General features: G+C 45.4%; 1 protein-coding gene across 2 annotated transcripts in view; it reads right to left on the bottom strand.

The window, feature by feature from the left end:
• The window catches only part of ZDHHC4 (zinc finger DHHC-type palmitoyltransferase 4), a 47,292-nt gene that overhangs the window by 6,771 nt on the left and 13,869 nt on the right, over nt 1–26,652 (bottom strand). The window contains exons 1-3 of one of the 2 annotated variants that reach the window (XM_007656208.3): nt 12,248–12,335; nt 9,055–9,185; nt 1,936–2,009 (exon numbers count right to left, since the gene is read on the bottom strand). In XM_007656208.3, coding sequence (XP_007654398.1) covers nt 1,936–2,009; nt 9,055–9,177 — 197 coding nt within the window. In that variant the 5' untranslated portion in view covers nt 9,178–9,185; nt 12,248–12,335. Of the gene's footprint in view, nt 1–1,935; nt 2,010–9,054; nt 9,186–12,247; nt 12,336–26,652 lie in introns of those variants that run through there. The other variant, XM_007656212.2, reaches the window with a different exon arrangement.

Raw genomic sequence — 26,652 nt, 5'->3', positions numbered from 1 at the left:
CACCACCACACATTCATTCATTCATTCAATAGTATTTATTGAGCACTTACTATGTGCAGAGCACTGTACTAAGCTCTTGGGATGAACAAGTCGGCAACAGATAGAGACGGTCCCTGCCGTTTGACGGGCTTACAGTCTAATCGGGGGAGACGGACAGACAAGAACAATGGCACTAAACAGCGTCAAGGGGAAGAACATCTCGTAAAAACAATGGCAACTAAATAGAATCGAGGCGATGTACAATTCATTAACAAAATAAATAGGGTAATGAAAATATATACAGTTGAGCGGACGAGTACGGTGCTGTGGGGATGGGAAGGGAGAGGTGGAGGAGCAGAGGGAAAAGGGGAAAATGAGGCTTTAGCTGCGGAGAGGTAAAGGGGGGATGGCAGAGGGAGTAGAGGGGGAAGAGGAGCTCAGTCTGGGAACGCCTCTTGGAGGAGGTGATTTTTAAGTAGGGTTTTGAAGAGGGAAAGAGAATCAGTTTGGCGGAGGTGAGGAGGGAGGGCGTTCCAGGACCGCGGGAGGACGTGAGCCAGGGGTCGACGGTGGGATAGGCGAGACCGAGGGACGGCGAGGAGGTGGGCGGCGGAGGAGCGGAGCGTGCGGGGTGGGCGGTAGAAAGAGAGAAGGGAGGAGAGGTAGGAAGGGGCAAGGTGATGGAGAGCCTTGAAGCCTAGAGTGAGGAGTTTTTGTTTGGAGCGGAGGTCGATAGGCAACCACTGGAGTTGTTTAAGAAGGGGAGTGACATGCCCAGATCGTTTCTGCGGGAAGATGAGCCGGGCAGCGGAGTGAAGAATAGACTGGAGCGGGGCGAGAGAGGAGGAAGGGAGGTCAGAGAGAAGGCTGACACAGTAGTCTAGCCGGGATATAACGAGAGCCCGTAATAGTAAGGTAGCCGCCTTTTCAGAAATTAGATATCAAAGAATTTACTATATACTCAAAATGTATTCAAGTTTGAATCTTCTTTAGCTGGAGAGTAGCAACAGTAATTTGGCAGAAGGGATTTTAAACCAAAATTCTAGTTTAACCTCAGATTAATCCTAGTTTGATACTAGCTCATAACTTGGGTTACCCCCAAAGCTAGCAATTATCCATTTATCTTTTCTCCTCAAAGAGGCCCCCCATCATGGATTTTCTTCTGCAGCACAAAGCCATGGCACAGGACTGCTTTGGGATCCCCTCAGCACTGTGCTCACTTGTATATATTTTTAATACCCTATTTATTTGGTTAATGAGGTGTACATCCCCTTGATTCTATTTATCGTGATTATGTTGCCTTGTTTTTGTCCATCTGTCTCCCCCGATTAGACTGTGAGCCCATAATTGGGTAGGGATTGTCTCTATTTGTTGCCAAACTGTACATTCCAAGCACTTAGTACAGTGCTCTGCACATAGTAAGCGCTCAATAAATACTATTGAAAATTGAAATTGAAAATTGGATGGGGCAAGGAACAAGATGGAGCCTCTCACCTCTGTGGCCCTATTTAACTTGACCTTCTGACCTCCCTTTTGTCCTAGTTTTCTGGGACACCAGCTGAGGTCTCCAAATGAGTGATTCTCTTCGAGAATGATTGGCAGGGCATGTAAATCAACCTCTCCTGAGGTCAATGGCAGACAGCAACAATTACCTTACTGCTGATCTGTGCCCAGACCATCACAACAACAAGATCCTGTTCTGGCTCATTCCACCAGAAAAAGGAACCTGAGCAGCAACTGCAAAATTCTCTTAAGCATTTTAAGATGGCATCACTAACCCCAAACTAAGTAACAAGCTCACAGCTTACTTTGAAAATACCACACAGCCTAAGAAGAATCTTGGAAAAACATCACAGCTCTTAACAGAAACTATGCTGGAGCTAATGGAAAGTAATGACAAAGGAAAAAAAAAAAGGAAATAGAGAATGGGAAAAAGAATTGCACAGTGTGAAATACCGTGTATGGAGGAGGTGATGAAGCACCCTATGTGCTGCTCTCTGAAGCCATCCTGGAATTACACATGAAAATACCTGGAACCAAGAGAAAAATGAAACTCAGATGATCTCTTATTCCCCCAAAAAACTTATCATGCAATTTTTAGTGTCCTTCACGCTAATCTCTTCAGCTACTTTATTTCCAGGAAACACCCTAGAGTTTACAAAAGAATCAGGCTGAATTGTGTCAAAAAATAGTAATCACCAAGTCCCATGTTCTCCTTAATCTCTTCAGCTACTTTACTTCCAGGAACCACCCTAGAGCTTACAAAAGAATCAGGCTGAATTGTGTCCAAAACGAGTAATCACCAAGTCCCACGTTCTCATTTCCTGTACATAGCTGTAATTTATTTATTTGTATTAATGTCTGTCTCCTCTCTTCTAGACTGTAAACTTGTTGTGGGCAGGGAGTGCATCTGTTTATTACTGTATTATACTCTTCCAAGCACTCAGTACAGTGCTCTGCACACAGTAAATGCTCAATAAATACAATGGAATGAATTTTTCAAATTAAGGAAGTAATATTTGTGCCATTTGACAGACTCCATTTACTTTTTCAATTCTTCCCTAAACTCCTCTGTGGTTTGATTCTTGCAGAAAAATCTCTTTTAGGCCTTGAGAGTGGGGGTTCCGTCATTATAATAATAACAATAATAATTACTATTATGGTACTCATTAAGCGCATACTATGTGTCAAGCACTGTTCTAAGCCCTGGGCATTTAAATACTTATTAAATGCTAAGTGCTGGAATAGACACAAGTTGATTCAATATTTTTCTGTTGCACTCCAGGTAGAAAAATGTTTCACTAATAATGGGTAAAGTGTTGAACAAACTTACATGCTCTTAGATTCGTTTTAGAACCAAAACCTAGAGGCTACATATATAACTCAGGCAATAAGTACTCTCTCCTATAATCCTAAACAAGAATAGTTCTAGTGAGTTAAAGCTCAGTGGCACAAAATAATGTCTGAAACCCAAGCTGAAATAGAACAAGCTCATAATTGATTTGGTGATCAGCATCATCAGTGGTATTTACTGAGTGCTTTCTATGTGCAAAGTCAGACAGTCGGTCAATTGTGTTTATTGAGCGTTTACTGGGTGCGGAGCATGGGAGAGCACAGTAACAATATAACAGACACATTCCCTTTCCACACTGAGCTTACGGTCTAGCGGGAAAGCGGGCGGAGCACTGTACTGATAGCTTGGGAAAGTATAAAATAACATAGTTGGTAGATACGCTACCTGCCCCCAGTAAGCTTACAGTTTAGATAAAGGTGATAAAGATCGTGTGACTTCTACTGGGGGGGGGAGGTGGTGGGAGGGTCTCACTAACTGGGGTTCCATTAATGGCTGGGAGGACCCCAAGGACACTGCTAGAAAAGCCCCAAAACTCTGCTTTGTCAGGGGGCCATGGCCATGATCATTCCTCCAGCAAGCTCATCGCTGCTCCCTTTGCCCTTACCTGGTTTGACTGGTAAAAATGAACGGGCTATTACCCTGAAACCCAGGCCAGTTGCCTCTCTCCCCACCAGACTGCTGAGGGAAACCAAGGGGTGTTTCTGCCACCTTCCCATCACGACATCCGGGACCCCCGCTCCCATCTGGCCTGGGCACGGGAATTTAAGCAGGGGGACTTCGGAACCTCTACAGATTTACAATCTCCCTATGGGTCCCCTTTATCACTGGACTTGTTGGACTCTTCACCCTCTATATTTGTCCCGTACCTAACCCAGCACTTAGAACAGTGTTCTGCACATAGTGAGCGCTTAACAAATACCAACCTTATCTTGAATTGCTTGTAACTACCCCAGCGCTTAGTACAGTGTCTGACACATAGTAAGTGCTCAACAAATACACTATAAAGACTGTAGGCATGATGTGAGCAGAGAATGTTTCTACCCACTCTGTTCTATTGTACTCTCCCTAGCTCTTAGTGCAGGCCTCTGCACTGTAAGTGCTCATAAATGTGATTGTTTGACTCCGTACTTTTATACTATCTTTTACGTTGAACCTCACTCCGCCCAATTTTTAGATTGTGCTGGGATTAGAACCCAGATCCTTCTGACTCTAAGGCCTGTGGTCTGTCTGCTAAGCCACACTGCTAAGGAGACACATGGCACTAAGCGCAGCATGGAGACCTATAGCCTCTAGTTTTTTAGTTTGCCGTTTGTGGTTCTGCGATTCCTCCAAGCTGAGAACATAGAACAGGAAATCAAAAAGGTCCCTGAAGAACACATGAAACCACAAACAGCAAGGCTTAACTATACTTCATTGAAATTAGCCAGCTTTTTTTCACAGAAGTTTCTCATGTTTTTGCTTCTTCTTCCACTTTCCCCCACCCAAAAAATGTTTGATACTTCAAAACCAGCTGAACCTACTGAAGAACAGATCATAGTCTCATTTAATGTTGCCGCATATTTGAAATGCTCACTGGCCTAAGAAATTGGTCTTGCTCTCTGCCTCTCAGGTGATGCCATCTCTATGGCAACCTTCTCCATCAATGGTTAAGCCATCCATCAATGGTAGAACTGTTAAGGGTGGACACAAAAAACTCAGAAAGAATGCATATATCAGAGTATTTTATTCAAGCAACATCAAGACTTATTCTATCGCTTTAATTACATTTAAGAATTGCCAGCCTGATCTATTTCCCTTCCTCCTCCAATGGCGCTTTGGCTCAAGACTTCCCTGGGTTTCGAAGTGCTTTCTGCAGATGAGCAATTGCTTTCCACAAATTCAAAAGGCTCCCTAGAATAGCTACTTCCCTTTGGGGTGGCTATAGGGCAGGATGCAGGGGGATATGACTGCCTTTGGCTTCCAGGGCAGCATGAAAAAGAGGACAAAGCCTGGGAGGGAACCCATCACAAGATTAAGAACAACTGTGGGATTTGCAAGGAAATATCTCCACGCATGCATTCAAGGGGACTTTCTGAGAGGTTTATGAAAAATGACGAGAAGAAATGAACATTATCACCAGGGCTTATTAATGATGGGGAGTGATGAGGGAGGAGAAAGAGGGGGAAAATGGGGGGAAATTCAGAACACACAGAATCTGTGGTTGAACGAACAAAATTATGAGTTCAGCTTGCAGAAGAACAACCGAACCCATCTCCAGAAAGCTTTCTGTGGGCCATAATGTGGTTTAGTAGAAAGAATGTAAGCCTGGATGAGTTACCTGACTGTATCTTGTTCCAGCTCTGAAACTGACCTGACTTATTACCTTGATCAAGTCCCTTAACCTCTCAAGGCCTCATCTATAAAATGGGGAGAATTCTTGCTCCTCTTTACTTCACAGGAATACCAGGAGACAGAATGATTCAACTGAAAGTCAAAAGTCCTTCAGAAAACAAAAGCACTATGAATTCTAGGAAGTGGGGGTATCATTGCTGAAGAAAAGAATTAGAATTAAATTTAGAGTTATATCAGAATTACAAAAAGCCATTCTGCCACAAGGGGAGATAATATTTACATATTGCTAACTGCCTCTAGACTGTAACCTTGTTGTGGGCAGGGAATGAGTTTACCAACTGTTGTACTGTACTCTCTCAAAGGTTTAGTCCAGTGCTCTGCCCACTGTAAGTACTCAATAAACCCCATTGATGATGATGACGATGATGCAACCCACTGAAAATGAACTAATTAAATTAGGAGGAAAGGCTTGTAAGAGGGGATCAATCAACCAAGAGTATTTATTGAGTGCTTATTCTATGCAGAGCACTGTACAAAGTGCCTAGGAGCAGGCAACGGAGTTAGGAGACACAATCCCTGCCCTCAAGGAGTTTTCAATCGAGAAGGGAGACAAACCCTTTCTGACACGTTTCCACCTTTCCTGAATCCAGGCTATCTATTGCTTCCTTAGGATAATGTCCCTAGGGGAAACTCTTCTTTCTTAAGTATCCAGCTATTTGCACAACCTCAGATCTCCTAAAGACCTCAGGAGAGAAGTGACCTACCTTTCCATCCATTAGAACAGAGATGGGATTGACTAGTTGGACCCCATGGGTAAAATCTTTCACTAGCCACATCTGCATTGGGTAGGAACATTTCTTTGAAAATGGTTTTTGGGGAAAAATTCCTCTTGAGACCCATATTTGTCTGGGCACACATCATGTCCACCATCAAGTTTACACTAGCAGGGCTTGCTCTAAGCAGACAAGACTTGTGGTTTTTCATCACTAAACTAGACCAAACACAAGGGTCCACCTAATGTGTATGACTGATTAACTGTATTTCAGGCTTTTCAATCCTTTCTCCTTCTCCTGGAGTCACCCTTTTGGCAGTCCCCAGGATCCTGGTAACAATAATAATAACAATCTGTGATTATCAGTGATAATCTGTGGTTCTTGTTAAGCGCTTACTATGTGTCAAGCACTGTTGTAAGCACTAAAGTAGACCCAAGATAATCAGGTTGGACACAGTCCCTGTCCCACCTGGTGCTTACAATCTAAGTAGACCTTAGTGTAATGAAACAAAGCTTCCCTAAGACTGGGGAATGTTTCAGCAGCTGTAAACGCGGACTAATGACCGAGAGATACAGACCTTCTGGCTTCCCATGTTTAATTCTGTTTTAGCTAATATTTTAATGTTCGTTTGGAAATGTGGAATTTAATTTATTTGTTGTTCGGAAGTTCTCTTTATTGCTCTACATGCCTATCTTTTCTCCACTGAGATAGGGTCTGTGTCTAAATGGTTTATCTTCTATTTACCCCAGGCCAGCACAGTACTTAACATACAGTAAGTGCTCTATAAAGGCAAATAGAGAAATATAAGGCTGAAGCTGCTGTCTGCTCCTACTTTTTCTCCTTACATGGAATAACAGTGCTAATGCCAAATAATAGTAATAATGATGGCACTTTTTAAGTGCTTACTATGTTGCTAACACAGTTCTAAGCTCTATGGTAGATACAAATTAATCAGGTTGGGCACAGTCTCTATCCCATATGGGGCTAACAGTCTAAGCAGGACTTAGCTTAATGAAACAAAGCTTCCCTAACATTTATCCTAAGGACTATTTGGTGTAGTGGGAAGAATAGGAAACTAGGAGTCAGGAGGCATTTAGTACAGTGCTCTGTACACAGTAAGTGCTCAATACATAGGAATGAATGAACTCCGCCACTGGCCCGCTGTGTCGCTTTGGGTACATTTTGCTTCTTTATACCTCATCTTCCACACTTCTAAAATGGGGAGAATAATATCAGCCTCTGCTTGCCTCACTGATGGTGTGAGGGGAAAATGAGATAACTGTTGTGAAAACTTTTTTGTGGGGGGAGGGAGAAATGCAATACAGATTCAAAGGAGTATTATTAGTATCTCCTACCTGGGCAATGTTAGAGACTAAAAATCTCTGCGACAAAGTCTTACTGATCTTTGGGGATAAGGGCAAAAAAGAAAAAAAAAAATCAGCATTCCTGGACAGCACCTACCAAACAGGTAGGTTTGGAGACATATTCCAGGCCTCAAATCTCAAACTTGAACACTTCCCTTCTCCTAAAACTCTGAAGAGGACCTCAGTCATGTGGATTTCAATTATTCCTTGGTAACATGGCACATATCACACAAATAGAAAAATTCCCTTTCATTGGGTTGAAAAACAGGTCACAATAATTTGTGTCACTAAAAAACATTTTCATCCTCTTTTTTTTGTTTTATTTTGTTCTGTTCAAGGAGACATTTGTTTTGCCCCGGGTGACTCTGCTATTCTGCTTTGGTTCAAACAGAGCCTTATGAAAAATTACATAAAGGATTTTACATGGGCAACAGTTTAATTAGCAGTCCTGTGAAAGGCTTCTTAGCATCGTGTTGTTTTTTTCCTTTTGCTTGTTTGCTAATAAAAATCTCTTTTTAAATGAAACTCTCTGTAAACAGGAAAAGATTATGCTTTTCACTTCGGTTTTCTGCTCAAATGAATAACACCAGTGGACAGAGCAAGGGCCTGGGAATCAGAAGGACCTTAGTTCGAATCCCCACTCCACCACATGTCTGCTGTGTGACCACGGACAAGTCACTTCAGTTCTCTGGGCTTCAGTGAACTCATCTGTAAAATGGGGATTAAGAGCCTGAGCCCCATATGGGGCAGGGACTGTGTCCAGCCTGCTAAACTTGTATCTTCCCCAACACTTAGAACAGTACTTGGCACTTAGGAAGCGCTTAACAAATACCATAATTATTATTAAAGTTGTAGGGTAAATAATTTTAAGATTCTGAACCTCAGATTTCTCCTCTGTGAAATAAGCATGTTCAACAAAGGCTCTAAGATTCTGAGAGGAAAAGCATTTCATAAAAAATATTTTTAATATGACATAAATCATTCCTAGAAGAGGTAACTTCTCTATTGCCATAGTACTGTTGCTCAATAACTCACCAGTTCTACAGTGATTGATTAAAAATGAGTCCCTTTTACTCCATCTGGTTCCTAGGAGTGTGATAAGAGGCAGACTTTCACTTATTCCACAGCAACAATGAAATATTTTCAACTACAGTTTTTGTTAGGATCGGTACACGCTTCCACTGCTACTAGAGTAAGAATAAAAAAATTCAAGTTTCATTTCTAGTTTGTCTAGAGACTTTAAGATTTTGTGGCTAATTTTTATCCTACCATGGCTGCTCTCCATTTTCTCCAAGATATTATGGAGATGAATGAGATGTCTTTAAAATGTGAATAATTTTGAGAAAGATTCAAGCTTCCAGAAGTCATTATTTTCCTAATGACATCATCACTCATGGTTAAGAAGCAGCATGGTCTAATGGAAAGAGCATGGCCCTGGGAATCAAGAGGACCTCGGTTCAGATTTACCACATGTCTGCTGTGTGACCTTGGGCAAGTCACTTCACTTATCTTGGCCACAGTGGCCTCAGTTGTAAAATGGGGATTAAAGCTGTGAGCTCCATGGGGGACAGGGACTAAATCCAGCTGGATTACTTTGTATCTACCCCAAGGCACTTCCTACATGGTCAGCGCTTAATTACTGGGGACAACTTCATGACACCTGGATTAAAAATCTAGGGCATCAGCCAGTCTCACCCTTCGAATACTAGTTCAAAAGTTTATTCCTCCAGGCAAATCGTATTCTTGAAATTACCTGAGATCCAGCTGTTAGGACTGCGTCTGCCAAGTTATGGATCCTTTCTGAACGTGTACAGACCAAGATAACGCTACTCAGAATCAACACCAGATAAATCAGGAAAAGGACCAAAAAATCCATCTTGGGTGCTACAAGAGAGCAAAGAGTATGGATCAGTTTTCTTGGCTGAGGTATCCCAGGGTTCCTATAGGCTGCGATACTATCTACTCAAACCCTCTCTTCCACCATTCCTTATTTCTCTAATCGATTAGAATTCAGGTTAAAAGGCTCATTCTCTATGGAGGCAGCTTTTTCTGACTGACACGGCTCTGATCATAGCATTAAACACGTTGGAAGGAAGAGTACGATGTCTTTCTTCCATCCGCCTTCCTGGTTAGCAACAAACACACGCAGTTCTCCTTGAACATGGGGGTTAAGTTCTAGTAAAACCTGGCATTGTAGTCTGATGCTATACCCCTGACATGACAAAGAAACTGTTTCTTCTGCTTCACTTCACAGAAACCACCCTCTCAAAGGTCACCAATGATCTCCTTCTTGCCAAATCCAACAGCCTCTACTCCATCCTAATCCTCCTCGACCTCTCAGCTATCTTCGACACTGTGGACCACCTGCTTCTTCTGGAAACGTTATCCAACCTTGGATTCTCTGACTCGGTCCTCTCCTGGTTCTCTTATCTCTCTGGCCAAGCGCTATTCTAAGCACTGGGGTAGATACAAGGTAATTAGGTTGTTCCACGTGGGGCTCACAGTCTTAATCCCCATTTTACAGATGAGGTAACTGAGGTACAGAGAAGTGAAGTGACTTGCCCAAAGTCACACAGTTCTAATCCTGCTTCCGCCACTTATCTGCTGAATGACCTTGGGGAAGTCACTTCACTTCTCTGGGCCTCAGTGCCCTTATCTGTCAAATGGGCATCCACCTCTGCCTCCCACCCCCTAACTGTGAAGGTTCCTCAAGGTTCAGTTGGGGTCCCCTTCTATTCTCCACCTACACCCACTCCCTGGGAGAACTCATTCACTCCCATGGCTTCAACTACCACCTCTATTCAGATGATACCCAAATCTACATTTCCTCCCCTGGACCTCTCTCCCCTCTCCAGTTTCGCCTCTCCTCCTGCTTCCAAGACATCTCTACTTGGATGTCCTTCCTTCACTTCAAACTTAAAGTGTCCAAAACAGAGTTCCATACCTTCTCAACCAAACCCTGTCCTCTCCCTGACTTTCCCATCACTGTAGACGTCACCACCACCCCTCCTGTCTCACAAGCCCATAACCTTGGCATAATCTTCGACTCCTCTCATTCAGTCGACATATTCCATCCATGTCTAAGTTCTGTCTGTCCCACCTTCACACCACAGCTAAAATCCTGCCTTTTCTTTCCATCCAATCTCCTACCACGCTAATATAATCACTCATCCTCTCCCGCCTGGATTCTGCATCAGCCTCCTTGCTGACCTCCCAGCCTCCTGTCTCTCCCTACTCCAGTCCATACTTCACTCTGCTGCCCGGATCAGTTTTCTACAAAAACGTTCAGAACACGTCACCTCCCCTCCTCAAAACACTCCAGTGGTTGCCAATCCACCTCCACATCAAACAAACACTGTCTCTGGCCTGCCTCTGCCACTTTCTGCTTCTGGCCTTTAACGCCCTCCCTCCTCAAATTCATTCATTCAATCGTATTTATTGAGCGCTTACTGTGTGCAGAGCACCGTACTAAGCATTTGGAAAGTACAATTTGGCAACAGAGACAATCCAACAGTTACTCTCCCCTGCTTCAAAGCCTTAATGAGGGCACGCCTCCTCCGAGAAGGCCTTCCCGGACTAAACCCCCCTTTTCCTCAACTCCGACTCCCTTCTGTGTCACCCCAATTTGCCCCCTTTGCTCTTCCCCACTCCCAGCTCCACAGCACTTGTGGCCAGATCGGTCATTTATTGATTTCTATTCATGTCTGTCACCCCTGCTCTAGAGTGTAAGCTAATAGGGGGCAGGGAATGAGTCTGTTTATTATGGTGGTAATGTCCTCTCTCAAGCACTTAGGAAAGTGTCAGTGCTCAATAAATAGGACTGAACGAATAAAATGAATGAATGAATCTCTGAGTGGTCTGGGGCCAACAGAGTGGAGGGGCAGGGGTTCACAGAAGAGGGCATTGGCCTTGCAGGAGTGGGCCTGGCTTCAGAGAGGTGGGCGTGGCCGCCAGGGTCTCATTCGTAATAATAATTAATAATAATAATGGCCTTTGTAAGCACTGGGGAGGATACAAAGTGATCAGGTTGTCCCACACGGGGCTCACAGTCTCAATTCCCATTTTACAGATAAGGTAACCGAGGCCCAGTGAAGTGACTGGCCCAAACTCACACAGCTGACAGGTGGCAGAGTGGGAAGCAGCGTGGCTCAGTGGAAAGAGCCTGGGCTTGGGAGTCAGAGGTCATGGGTTCGAATCCCAGCTCTGCCACGTGTCAGCTGTGTGACTTTGGGCAAGTCACTTCACTTCTCTGTGCTTCAGTTCCCTCATCTGTAAAATGGGGATTAACTGTGAGCCTCACGTGGTACAACCTGATTACCCTGTATCTTCCCCAGCACTTAGAACAGTGCTCTGCATATAGTAAGCGCTTAACGAATACCAACATTATTATTATTAGAACCCACGACCCCTGACTCCCAAGCCCGGGCCTTTTCCACTGAGCCACGCTGCTTCTAATGAATAACTATAATTAATTATAATTAATAATGATGATGTTTTTTGTTAAGAGCTTATTATGTGCAGAGCACTGTCCTAAGCGCTGGGGTAGTGATCAGATGGTCCCACGTGGGGCTCACTTTTTTTAAAATCCCCATTTTTACAGAGGTCACCGAGACACAGGGAAGGTAAGTGTCTTGCCCAAGGTCACACAGCATACAAGAGGCGGAGCCGGGTCTCATTCATTCAATCGTATTTCTTGAGCGCTTATTGTGTGCAGGGCACCGTACTGAGCGCTTGGAATGGGCAGTTGGGCAACAGAGAGAGACCATCCCGGCCCAACGACGCGTTCACAGTCTGTAACGGGGAGACAGCAGAGCAAAACAAGTAGTCAGGCGTCAAGATCATCGTCAATATCGTCTTAAAGAAGAGGGCACAGGAGGGGCTGTTGGTGGGCTGGGGGGGGTCACCGAGGAGGGCGGGGGGAGGGGGCGGGAACCAGGGCCACTGACCTGGGCAACGCTCCACCCAAAAGCAAACGAGGGCCGAAGAGGCGGGCGGACGAGAGCCGAGCAGCCGAACAGCCGAGCGGACGGCAGCCGAACAGCCGAGCGGCCGACCAGCCGAGCGGCCGACCAGCCGAGCGGACGGCAGCCGAGCGGCCGAACAGCCGAGCGGACGGCAGCCGAGCAGCCGAGCGGACGAGCGCCGAGCACCCGAACACCCGAACGGACGAGAGCCGAGCACCCGAACAGACGAACCGCGCCCTCGTGTGCGATGGCGCTCGGCGGGGGCGCGCACTTGCCCTGCTGCCGATTGTGTGGGAGGGAAACCCTGTCCCTGTCCCGGAAACGGGTCGGAGCAACTGATAGCAAGAATAATAATAATATTTAGAGTATTTGTTAAGCGCTTAGTATGTGCCAGGCCCTGTACTAAGCGTCGGGGTGGTCACAAGCCCATCGGGTGGGACACAGTCCCTGTCCCACGTGGGGCTCACGGTCTCAATTCCCATTTGACAGATGAGGGCACTGAGGCCCAGAGAAGTGAAGTGACTTGCCCAAAGCCACACAGCAGACAAGTGGCAGAGGCAGGATTGGAACTGTGTGGCTTTGGGAAAGTCACTTCACTTCTCTGGGCCCTCATCTGTACAATGGGGATTAAGATTGGGAGCCCCACGTGGGACAATCTGATTACCTTGTCTCTAACCCAGCCCTTAGAACAGTGCTTGGCACATAATAAACGCTTAACAAATATCATCATCATCATTAGAATTCATGACCTTTTGACTCCCCGGCCCAGGCTCTAGCCATTAGGCCGTGCGGCTTCCAGGGGACGGGAGGGAGAGCATCACTTCATTCATTCAATAATATTTATTGAGCGCTTACTATGTGCAGAGCACTGTACTAAGTGCATGGAATGGACAATTCGGCAACAGCGACAATCCCTGCCCAATGACGGGCTCACGGTCTCGTGGCTCACTGGAAAGAGCCCGGGCTTTGGAGTCAGAGGTCATGAGTTTGAATTCCAGCTCTGCCACTTGTCAGCTGTGTGACTGTGGGCAAGCCACTTCACTTCTCTGTGCCTCAGTTCCCTCATCTGTAAAATGGGGATTAAGACTGTGAGCCTCACGTGGGCCAACCTGATTACCCTGTACCTACCCCAGCACTTAGAACAGTGTTCTGCACATAATAAGCGCTTAACAAATACCAACATTATTATTATTATTAAATGGAAGAGTCAGCAAAGCAAAACAGAACAAAACAAAACAAGACAACATCATCAAGATAAATAGAATCATGGAGATATACACCTCATTAACAAAACAAATAGGATAATAAATAATATATACAAATAAGCACAGTGCTGAGGGGAAGGGGGAAGAGCAGAGGGCGGCTGGGGGGAAGGGGAGAAGGAGGAGAGGGAAAGGGAGGACTCAGTCTGGGAAGGCCTCCTGGAGGAGGTGAGCTCTCAGTAGGGTGCCAGCAGGGAGCCTGGAAGCCCTTGGAGGGGAAGGGGTTAAGTTTCCTCAGCCAAGCACTGAGCTTGGAAATGGTAGTTTATCAACTAACCAATCAATCAATCAATTAACCAATCAGTCAATCGACCAACCCATAGAATTTACCAGGTGCTTACTGAGGGAAGAGCTTACACCTAACCTGTTGAGGAAGTTCAGTAAATCCTGGCCTCGAGGATTTTACAAACTAGCATGGGGGATGGAGGCTAAAATAAATTCATTCATTCAATCATATTTATTGAGTGCTTACTATGTGCAGAGCACTGTACTAAGCACTTGGAAAGGGCAATTCAGCAAACAAATAGAGACATTCCCTGCCCGCAATGGGCTCACAGTCTAATGACTAGTCGCAGGATGGCACTGTGATAGAGCATGGGCCTGGGAGTCAGAAGGTCATGGATTCTAATCCCTCCCCTGCCATGTCTGCTGTGTGTCCTTGGGTAAGTCATTTCACCTCTCTGTGCCTCAGTTACCTCATCTGTAAAATGGGAATTGAGACCGTGAGCCCCATGTGGGACGGGGACTGTGTCCAACCTGATTCGCTTGAATCCATCCCAGTGCTTAGTATAGTGCTTGACACCTAGCAAGCACTTAACAAATACCATTATTATTATTATTATTATCAGTTAGCGCTGGAGTAGCTACGAGACAATCACGTCAGACACAGTCCCCCTGACACAGTCTGTGGGGGAGGAATATCCAGGTATTATAGATGAGGAAACCAAGCCCAGAGAAGTTATTCGCCCAAGGTCACACAGCAGGCAAGTGGCAGAGCAGGAATTAGAACTCAGGTCTTCTAATTCTCAGGCCAGTGCTCATTTCTCGAAACCCCGGCTAGGTCTCATTTATGGCTCTGCTTCCTGCCCCTCCCCAAATGAGTTTTATGACGTTGATAAGACTCACATGACTATCAGTGGGAATGTACATGACAATAACAATAATAATAATACTAAATAGTAGTGTTTGTTAAGCTAATACCGTGTGCCAAGCCACATTGGGGTAGATACAGTACCATCAGACTGGTCACAGTCACTGTTCCAACATGGGGCTCAGAGTCGAAGGGACATAGAGAATAGGTATATAGTTCCAATTTTACAGAGGAGGAAGCTGAGGCTCAGTGAAGTTAAATGACCTCCCCAACGTCACACAACAGACCACTGGCAGAGCTGGATTCGAACCCAGGAACCCCCAAACTCCTCACATTTAGCTTCATAGCAGTAGATTACCTTGTCCCCTTCTACCTCATCTTGCTATTCTCCTACCGGAGAAGCAGCGTGGCTCAGTGGAAAGAGCCCGGGCTTGGGAGTCAGAGGTCAGGGGTTCGAATCCCCACTCCACCACTTGTCTGTTGTGTGACCTTGGGCAAGTCACTTAACTTCTCTGTGCCTCAGTTACCTCATCTGTAAAAATGGGGATTAAAAAATGTGAGCCCCACGTGGGACAACCAGATGACCAGATGACCCTGTATCTACCCCAGAACAGTGCTCTGCACATAGTAAGCGCTTAACAAATACCATAATTATTACTACAACCCAGCCCGCACCCTTGGCTCCTCTAACGCTAACCTTCTCTCTGGGCCTCCATCTCATTTGTCTAGCCACGTCACCGGCCCCTCTCCCAATTGTACATTCCAAGCGCTTAGTACAGTGGTCTGAACATAGTAAGCGCTCAATAAATACTATTGAATGAATGAATGGGAATTCCCACATCCTGCCTCAGGCCTGGAGCACCCTCCCTCCTCAAATCCGATAGATAATTACTCTCCCCCACTTCAAAGCCTTATCGAGGGCCCATCTCCTCCAAGAGGCCTTCCCAGACTAAGCCCCCCTTTCCTCTTCCACTCCCTCCTTGCTGACTTGCTCCCTTTGTTCCTCTCCTCTCCCAGCTCCACAATACTTACGTACAAATATGTAATTTATTTATATTAGTGTCTGTTCCCTGCCCCCCCTAGACTGTAAGCTTGGTGTGGGCAGGGAATGTGTCTATTGTTGCAGTAGACTCTCCCAAGGGCTTAATACAGCACTCTGGACACAGTAAGCACTCAATAAATTAAATTCAGAATGAATAACTCTGACTCCGGTTCGCATGTTCTTTCCATTACCCGAGCTGCTTCTCCTGGCCAAAGAAGTACAAGGGGAAGGTTGCCAGGATACTAGATACTAGTATTGCCAGGATATTAATAGTAATTCTCGTATCTGTTAAGCACTTACTACGCACCAGGCACTGTACTAAGCACTAGGATGGATACAAGCAAATCGGGTTGGACACAGTTCCTGTCCCACGAGGGACTCAGGGTCTCAATGCCCATTTTACAGATGAGGTAATTGAGGTCCAGAGAAGTGAAGTGTGTTGCCCAAGGTCACAGAGCAGACAAATGGCAGAGCTGGGATTAGAACCCATGACTTTCTGACTTTCTGAGGGTGGGCATGCGGCACCAGTCCTTTCTGTCAGGGCCTTGGGGCATACTATCCTCTTCTCTTCCCCGACCTTGCTCCCCCATCTTTGTCACCATCAATAAGCAGCAGAGCCACCAGGGAAGGTCTGCCTGAGCCAAAGCCCTTCTCCTATTTAGTCCTCTTGCTCTCAGAAACACCTCTAACTTCCGATGATCTTCTATCTGATTATCTTCTATCTACCCCAGTGTTCAGCACAATGCTGGGCTCTCAGTAAGCACTTCAGAACTATGTTTATTATTTTCCATAGTTTCCAGTTCTGGGAAACATTCACTATCAGTTTTAAATTGTCAGGTCCTTTCAACTCATCTATGAGAAGTAGTCTGACCTAGTGGAAGGAGCAGAGGTTCTAATCCTGGCTCTGCCAATTGCTTGCTGTGTGACACTGGGCAAGTTATGTTCCCCTGTGTTTACCCCAGCGCTTAGAACAGTGCTCTGCATGTAGTAAGCGCTTAACAAATACCAACATTATTATTATTAAGTGACTTCACCTCTCTGTGTTTCAGGTTTCTCACCTGTAAAATGGGGGGTTACATACCTGTTCTCCCCCACTGTTTAGACTCTGACCCCCATGTGGGCCAGAGACCGCGTCCAACCCGATAAACTCCGAATCTTCCTCAGTGCTTAAAAAAGCACTTGACACATAGTAAGCACTATGTATTCATTCATTCAATAGTATTTATTGAGCGCTTACTATGTGCAGAGCACTGTACTAAGCGCTTGGAATGTACATATCGGTAACAGATAGAGACAGTCCCTGCTCTTTGATGGGCTTACAGTCTAAACACGGGCTTGTCGTTAATATTATGTCTTTTAGGAATCTTTGTTAACCTGCTGGTATATTTTTCTCTTCAAAACATGTTTTATGATAAAAAAGAGTTTCTTATTTAAAAGATCAGCCTGTACACTGGCAAACCTGTGTCAAGTTCATCTGTTTTTTCTCCATGCTCTGCTCTACCCCCGTTATCTATTATAAAGTAGGCATAGAGGGTGAAATATCCGTGGGGGTGAAGAAGGTGATCACCTCAGTGGGGTTGGCACAGCCTCTTGAGCAGGGCAGCTAATTGGCAGCTAGTTTCCCATCCCTTGAGGCAGCAAAGGAGCTGAGAAAGAGAACGTGAGAAGCAGCATGACCTAACAGGTAGAGCTTGGGCCTGGGAATCAGAAGGGCCTGGATTCTAATTCCAGCTCCACCACCTTGGGCAAGTCACTTCACTTTCCTGGGCCTCAGTTACCTCATCCGTACAGCGGGGATTAAGACTGTGAGCTCCATGTGGGTCCTGATTAGCCAGACTGACCCCAACACTTACTACAGTGCCTGGCACGTAGTAAGCGCTTAACAAATACCATTTGAGAAGGACCTGCTGTACCCACCTCTCAACTGGCCCGGCCTTGGGGGTCTATGGGCTACCAGCCCACCTGACCAGGCTGTGGGCTTAGGCCAGAGGCTCCCATAGGGATGAGCCATCCAGAACTGATGTTCCCCTTCCTCTGCTGCTCGTTATGACTACCGTTACAGTCCTTGTCAGCCTGCTGAACCACTCTGGGGAAGCAAGACATCCCCAGCTTGCCCCTGTGGAGCATCCTCAGAGTCCCTGACAACTGCTTGCTTGGGCTGTGACAAGACCCCCTTACTTGCCCCGGCCCACGCACCAGGCTGCCTCACTGGCCCAAGAGTGAGAGAAGACTCCAGTCTGGCCCCAGATCCCACAGCGGGAATAATAATAATAATAAGAAGAATTGTGGTTTTTGTTAAGTGCCAGGCACTTTACTAAGCGCTGCGACGGATACAAAGAAACCAGGGAGGACACAGTCCCCGTCCCACATGGGGCTCATAGTCTTAATCCCTATTTTACAGATGAGGTAACCGAGGTGCACAGAGAAGTGAAGTGACTTGTCCAAGGCCACAGAGCAGACAAGTGGCAGCGGGGATTAGAACGCATGACCTTCGGACTCCCAGGTCCGAGCTCTCTCCACTGGTTCTAGGTTCTAGGTCTGGTTACGGAGCCACTACCCACCGATGAGGCAAAAAGTGGAGCCACAATTTTGGCTTCACTCCTAGAATCTACCTGGGTCCAAGAGGAGGGGCAGGCTCCCTGGGGGGTGGGGGGAGCTGTAAAGCCAAGGGGGTGAAGCCAATGGCTTCTCCCCAATGAAGCCAATTCCAGGGGTGGGAGAGGGAGGAATCATCCTCATCCCAAGGTTCGGAGAGTGCCTGATGATATTAACAAGAAGGGGGGGGAAATGTTGGAATAGCTTCATTTCAGGAGAATAAGTGTTCCAGAGTGTCCGGAGAAGCCCGGAGCACCGAATGCCCAGGGTGCATGCAGCAGATTAGAGTGAAAAACATGGTCACATGATTTATTTATAAGAATTTATAAGTTTCTTATCTGGTTTTCTCTTCAGTGACGACACATAACACCCCCAGCTGTAGGGAGGTAATTGGCTCTAAACCAATGTACTGCGTTGCGTTCAGTAAGCCATTTGAAACGCTGAAAAAGCCACCTCATCATCATCAATCATCAAATGTATTTACTGAGCGTTGTGTACAATGCAAAAGAGTTGGTAGACATGTTCTCTGCCCACAAAGAGCTTAAATCCAGAGATAGACAATGTTTTGGAGTTTTGGAAAAGGAGAAAGATAGCTGAATAAGCACTAAGAAGGATATTATTCCAACTTTAGAGGACTCAATGTGTATCCACCAGATTTCATTTCCTCCTCCTTAGTATTTTGCTAGGTAGGTGTAAGATTATGGTGCTGGGACATTCCCAGATTTGGTGTCCACTTCAAAGTGAACAGGAGGGGTTTACAATAAAAAACAATGCCCTCGATAAATAATGGATCCACCCCTGGTTTCACTCAGACCTTCCTAGTCTATCAGAAGGCCTACTGATAGCCCTGAAGAGCTTTTATATTAGTCTGCCAGAGGGAGGTTTCTTCCAGCTCACTGGCAGAGGAAAATTGTATAAAGGTTCAGCAGAACTGGGGATTTAACTGCAGCCAGTAAAGTGACTTGGTTACATAAATAATTCCAGACTTGCAGTTCTAATAGGTCAGTTGCTTTGTCACCCAATTTATCTGGTGTAATACCTCCTCTCGGCCCTCTTGGACACGGGTACTTATTATTTATTTCCATCCATTTCTGTCTCCCTCTCTAGACTATAAACTCATTACGGGAAGGGAATGGGTCTGCTAACTCTGTGTACTCTCCCAAGCGCTTAGTACAGTGCTCTGCACATAGTAAATGTTCAATAAATGCCACTGATTGATTGATGGATTGGTGGGGCGATGCTCCTTGGAGGCCAATGTAGCACTTTCACAAGGAGCAGGGCCTTGGAGATAGCATTGGATGTTTTCTACTTAATGTGGGGTCAAGGAGCAATTTAAAAAAAAATGTATTTATTATAGTATTTGTTAAGCGCTTACTATGGGTGAAGCACTGTTCTAAACACTAGGTTAGATACAAAGTTAATCCAGTTGGACACAGTCCCTATCCCATATGGGGCTCAGAATTTAAGTAGGAGGGAGAACAAGTTTTGAAGGAGCAGTTTGGCCCATCGCCATCAGTTTTTATTGAGCCATGATTTTGTGGAAAGAGCATGCATCTGGGAACTGGGAGACCTGAGTTCTAGTGCTAGTTCCGCCCCAGGACTGCTGTGTGACCTTGGACAAGTCACTTAACCACCACTTATCTGCTGTGCGATCTCAGGCAGTCACCTCACTTCCCTGTGCTTCAATTACCTCACCTGGAAAGTGGGGATTAAGGCTAAGAGCCTGATGTGGGACAGGGATTGTGTCCAACCCTACTTGCTTGTATTCCCCCTCAACATTTAGTACAGTACCTGGCACATAACTCAACAAATACTACAATTATTAATATTATTATTATTACTCTGGGGACAGTAGAATTTTGTCCTGTAGAGGAAGAAGTAGTCACTAGGAAGCAGTCAGGATTGTTCGTTTTGAGTGGGTGCGGTGAGTTGGGGAAGGTTTGATCCTAGTAGGGAAGGTCTCAATAAGGGCAAGGGGGGAATCTCTGGGTATGAGGAGGGAATCTTAGGAGAGTTTTAAGGGCAGTGGGGAGGGGGGTTTCCTGGGGAAAATCTCTCTCATGGGCTCCACTTTCTCCTTCCTTCCCCGTGTCCTCATTTTTCCCCACTCCCTTTCTCACCTTTTGCTGATTTCGCCACTCTGCAACACCACCTTTAATAGCCTGCACTGATCCTGCCCATTTCATGGAAAACAAAATCTCAGGCTTGCCGCTTGTCTGCAGTGTGATCCTGTGCAAGTCACCTCACTTTTCTGAGCCTCAGTTACCTCACCTGTAAAATGGGGTTTAAATTCTCTTCCCTCTGGTTTAGACTGGGAGCCCCATGTGTCCAGCCTGATTACCTTGTAACTACCCTAGCACTTAGTACAGTATTTGGCACTAGTAAACACTTGGCAAATGCCATTAAAAAAATAAAATATATGGTGGTTGTTTTTGTTCCTTCACCATAATCAGTAATTGCAAATCTAAGGGACAAGATGGAGCCAAGGAAGGGATCTCCAAATAATAATAGTAATAATGACATTCATTAAGTGCTTACTATGTGCCAGTCACTTTACTAAGAGGTGGGGTAGATACAAGCAAGTGGGGTTGGACACAGTCCCTGTCCCATATGGGGCTCAGTTTCAATCTCCATTTTACAGATGAGGTAACTGAAGAACAGAGAAGTAAAGTGACTTGCCAAAAGGCAAACAGCAGACAAGTGGAGGAGGTGGGATTAGAACCCATGACCTTCTGACTCCCAGGTCCATGCTCTTTCCTCTAAGCCACACTGCTTCCCTAAGTAGCTGCGCAGCTAGTCCCTCTAGACTGTAAACTCGTTGTGAGCAGGGAAAGTGTCTACCTTCTCTATGTTGTAGTCTACTCAGCACTTAGTACAGTGCTCTGTACATAGTAAGTGCTCAATAAATGTCATTGATTTGATTGATTGTTCTGGGAGAACGTCAGGGTCTGCGTGGGGGAGGGAGAAATTTTCCAAATTAATCTAGGTGAGGTCCCTGGCCATTTTAAGCTGGAAGGGGAAATCAAGGGAACTGGATTTTGGCATAGACATGGTCTAAGGAGAGAGAGGGATGGGTAGGAACGGTGTGCCCAAGGGAAGTTCAGGGATTTCCATAGCTCCTCAGGGAAGTTCTAAAGGTGGGAATTTGCCACCGAAAGGGGACAAAGCGGATCCTGGATTAAGGTTTTTTCTTGGGGGAGGGTGGATGGAAAGGGAAAAAGCATAGGCCTGAGAGTCAGAGAACCTGGATTCTAATCCCTTATCCACCACTTGCCTACTGGGTGACCTTGTGCAAGCCTTTTAACTTCTCTGTGTTTCAATTTCTTCATGTGTAAAATGGAAATTAAATACCTGTCTTCCTTCCTTTTATTGATGACAATAAAAAAAACATTTTTATTATAATAGTGGCATTTGTTAAGTGTTCATTTCGTGCCCACACTGGGAAGCAGCAAGGCCTAGTCGATAGAGCACTGGCCTGGAAGTCAGAAGGTCACGGGTTCTGTACCCGACTCTGCCACTTGTCTGCTGTGTGACCTTGGGCAAGTCACTTCACTTCTCTGTGTCCCTCATCTGTAAAAAGGCAATGAAGACTGTGAACCTTATGTGGGACAGGGACTTTGTTCAACCTGATTAGCTGGTATCTACCCCAGTGCTTAGCACAGTGCCTGGCACACAGCGCTCAAAGGGGGCCATACAGATGTTCTTGGGTTGAAGAAGCCCTGCTTGGAGGGGGTCCCTAATCTTTCACCTCCCCACTCTGTGTTTCCTCCATTCTGTGTCACCTAGGCATTCAAGTCCCTAGCATTTAGGAACTCACCCTCTCTCACCCCCTATTTGATGGTTTCCCCTCTCTGTCTAGCTAAGCAATTTCCCCATTTTCCTGTTTTTAGTAATCAGCCTTCTGCAGATGAGCAGATATTTTTTTCTCTTCATTGACTAACTTCGCATCTCATCTTGAGAAGCCGCATGGTATAGTGGATAAAGCACGGACCTGGGAGTCAGAAGATCATGGGTTTTAGTCACACTTGTCTGCTGTGTGACCTTAGGCAAGTCACTTTACTTCTCTGTGCCTCAGTTACCTCATCTGTAAAATAGGGATGGAGACTTTGAACCCCACATGGGACAGGAACTGTGTCCAATCCAATTTGCTTGTATCTACCCTAGGGCTTAGAATGCTGCCTAGCACATAATAAGCATTTAACGAATACCATAATTAATCTCAGCACAAATTTTGACTCCTGCCTTCTAACTGGAAGGGAGAAATTAGTTCTAGAATCTTAAGCCTAAAAACCAAAAATAAAATCCCATTTTAGTGTGGGTTGAAGATACAATGAAGCCTGTAACTCACAGTCTTTCTCCTCAGGGTCCTGTTTTCCTAAGCGAACACTCCTGGACACACTGAAACTGGACCTGGAGTGTCAATTTCCTAGCCTCCGTGAGATCAGTTGACTGGATCAACCAACTCTTTCACCACCCACTCCAGCCGTGAGCAAAGAGGTCTGGAGTTTATTAACCCGTCTCCACCTCTAGACTGCGAGCTCGTTGTGGGAAGGGCATGCATCTGTTTATTGTTCTATTGTACTCTTCCAAGTATGTAGTACAGTGCTTTGCACACAGTAAGTGTTCAATAAATATGACAGAATGACTGCCTGAATGAATGGAGTTCCCTCTCACCATTAATGGGATATTCTGGGCTGGGGGCGGTGAAATGAGGCCACAGCCAAAGGTAAGTGAGATCCTGGATCTGGAATGGGATGATGATAATAATATCTTTTAAGTCTTACTATGAGCCAAACACTGAACTAAACACCGAAGTAGATTCAAGATAATCAAGTTGGACACAGCTCCTGTCCTACACGGGGCTCACAACCTAAGTAGGAAGGAGAGTAAGTATTTAATCCCCATTTTACAGATGAAGAAACTGAGGCCCAGATAAGTTAAAGTGATTAGTCTAAGTTGCACAGCAGGCAAATGGTGAAGCTGGTATTAGAACTCAGATCCTCTGACTCCCAGGCCTATGCTGCTTTCTCTGGGCCACACTTCAACTATTTTGCCCTGTCAATTGAAAGCTTTTAAAAATTCCCTCTTCTGAGTGGAGGGATAAACCTCAGGGAAGTTAAGGGCCCAGAGGAGCAGGGAGAAAGCACAAGGATCCATTTAGTAACAGCTCAAGCTCTTCTGTCAGCCTCCCTTCCCCCACTAATCCATCAGACCATGATTCTCCTCGCCTCCTCCTAATGGCCTTCCTTGATTAACTCCCAACACTCTGAGTCCATCAGTCATCTCTAGCATTTGTTGATTTACACCTAGGTTCAGCACTTTGGTATCTATGTATAATCGACTGTACAGTCAATTGATGTATTCTGATTACCATATTTGTAAATATATCTGGGTCTGTCTCCCCCTTTATGCTTCCATTCTATTCATTCATTCAACTGTATTTATTGAGCATTAACTGTGTGCAGAGAACTGTACTAAGCTCTTGGGAGAATACAACAATAAAAAGGTATTTCCTAACCACAGTGAGCTTTTCCATGTGCACTGCAATCAGGAACACTGTCCCTGGTCCAAATAGGGCTCACAGTCTAAGAGGGAGAGAGAACAAGCATTTAATCCTTATTTTCCTAATACTATAATTTCTTCCATGAAAAATCGCCAATTAATGATTTTTTTGAGTGCTTACTTTGTGCAGAACACAGAGCACTGCATGAGGTGCTCGATAGATACAATCCCTGCCTCCAAGGAGCTTACGGTCTATAGCTGGAGGCTGAATCCAGGGTCTGGCCATTGGAACTCAGCTTGGCTGAGCCAAAAATCCAGTTGGTGTGCCCAGCTGGGCTTGAAGAGATCCCAACCAAGCAGCCCCAAATTTTCAAGCACTTCCTGTGGGGGAGTATTCAGTATTCCAGAGTGCCACCTTATTTCCCAGGCAGCATTGTAAGTGCTAATGAAAAAAATGAAAAAAATGATGGTGTTTGTTACACGTTTACTTTGTGACACGCGCTGGAGTAGACATAAGGGAATCAGGTTGTCTTACGTGGAGCTCACGCTCTTAGTCTCCATTTTGCAGGTGAGGTAACTGAGGCACAGAGAAGGCACACAAACTAGCTCACTTTCCCCCTTCAAGCCCTACTGAAAGCTCACCTCCTCCAGGAGGCCTTCCCAGACTGAGCTCCCCTTTTCCTCTGCTCTACTCACTCCACTCCCTCCCTCTACTCTATCCCCTGCCATAGCACTTGTGTATCTTTGTACATATTTATTATTCTGTTTATTTTATTAGTGATGTATATATCTATCTATAATTCTATTTGTCTATTTTGATGCTATTCATGCCTATCTACTTGTTTTGTTGTCTGCCTCCCCCTTTCTAGACTGTGAACCTGTTGTTGGGTAGGGTTTGTCTCCATTTGTTGCCAAATTGTACTTTCCAAGCACTTACTACAGTGCTCTGCACACAAAGTAAGCACTCAATAAATACGATTGAATGAATGAGTGAAAGTTAAATGGGTTGCCCAAGGTCACACAGCAGACGAATAGCAGAGCTGGGATTAAAACCCATGTCCTGCGACTCCCAAGCCCATGCTCTATCTACTAAGTCATGCTGCTTCTCTACAAGCAAATTGGGTTGGACGCAGTCCCTATCCCACGTGGGGCTCCCAATCTTGCTCCCCATTTTATAGATGAGGTAACTGAAGCTCAGAGAAGTGAAGTGACTTGCCCAAGGCCACACAGCAGACAAATGGTGGAGCTGGATTTAGAACCCATGATCTTCTTACTCCCAAGGCCATGCTCTACTACTCCATGCTGCACAGGTAGTCTGGTAGGTCAGTCAGATATTCTCTTCCTAGAGGGGATTATCTGGGAAACCAAATTAACTTTTGCTGTGTGAGCTATACCAGAGTACAGTGCTCTGCACATAGTAAGCGCTCAATAAATACTATTGAGTGAATGAAAGTCTGGAAGATTGAATACCAAATCTTCTTCCTAGCAGGATACTGTTTGGGAAACCAGATTAGATCAGGCATGGACTGTGTCCAACCTAATTAGCTTGTATCTACCCCAGGACTTAGTACAGTGCCTGGCACATAGTAAGCACTTAGTAAATGCCATTAAAATTAATGTAAACAATAATTGTCATATTAAGTGTTTACTATGTGTGCCAGGCAGTGTACTAAACACTGCATCAGATACTTTTTAATCAGATTGGACGCAGTCCCTGTCGCACATGGGGCTCACAGTCCAAGAGGGAGGGAGAACAGGTATTTAATCCCCATTTTACAGATTTATAACTGAGGCACAGAGAAGTTGAGATCACACAGAAGTCAAGTAGCAGAGTCGGGACTAGAACCCAAGTCCTCGGACTGCCAGGACTTTGCATTTGCATTTTCCATTCGGCCAGGCTCTTCCCACTTTGCTCTCTTCAGTAATCTCTTGGTCAACATTTCTATTTTAATATTGATCTTAATTTGTATTATCATTAAGCTATTTCATTACGTTTCAGCTCCTCTCTCATAAAGATAAGCAGTGGAAGGAAGAGGGGCTGAAAATAAAATTCAATTTTAGGTGCTGGTTCGTGTCAGTCAGTCGAGTCAGTTGCATTTACTGAGCGCTTACTGTGTGCAGACCACTGTACTAAGCGCTTGGGAGAATACAACAATAAAACAGATACATTCCCCACCCACAACGAGTCACATAACTACCTTGTGCCTTAGACTGTTTGGGTGCTTCCTGAATTCCTTAGAACAACCAGAAGCTGTTCCAAATAGTGTTTCTGTCAGTTACTTTCTTAGTGGGCAGTAAATCCAGTTGGAAATTTACAAATTCCGATTTCAGTGGTTGCACGTCGAGCCTGTTGTCCAACGGAACGGTTTTCGGTATATGTCATCTTCAGTCTTGTCTTATGCTGTCGAGTAGCTTCCGACCCATAGCGACACCACAGACACATCTCTCCCAGAACACTCCATCTGCAATCGTTCTGGTAGTGTATTCATACAGTTTTCTTGGTCAAAATATGGAAGTCGTTTACCATTGCCTCCTTCCGTGAAGTAAACTCGAGTCTCCACCCTCGACTCTCTCCCATGCAGCTGTTGCCCAGCGCAGGTGAGTTTTGACTTGTAGCAGATGGCCTTCCACTCACTAGCCACTGCCCGAGCTAGGAGTGGAACGGGCAGGCCTCTGCTCGACTCTCCCTCCCGTAGCCGAGACTGGTGGAGTACTGGAAACTCTAGGTGAGACCCTGAGAGGGGATTATTTTCATTACCGTTTGCTGAATTCCTCTTTTGAATAGAGTGCTCTCTGGTTCTCCTCCTCTAGACTGTAAGCTTGTTGTGGGGAGGGAACTGTCTACCAACTCTGTTGTATCGTCCGCTCAACTGTATATTTTTTCATTACCCTACTT

The sequence above is a fragment of the Ornithorhynchus anatinus genome, chromosome 2, assembly GCF_004115215.2.
Source record: "Ornithorhynchus anatinus isolate Pmale09 chromosome 2, mOrnAna1.pri.v4, whole genome shotgun sequence".
Taxonomy (NCBI): Eukaryota; Metazoa; Chordata; class Mammalia; order Monotremata; family Ornithorhynchidae; genus Ornithorhynchus; species Ornithorhynchus anatinus.
The sequence above is the reverse complement of the archived record's forward strand: the minus strand, read 5'-3'. Positions and strand labels throughout refer to the sequence as shown.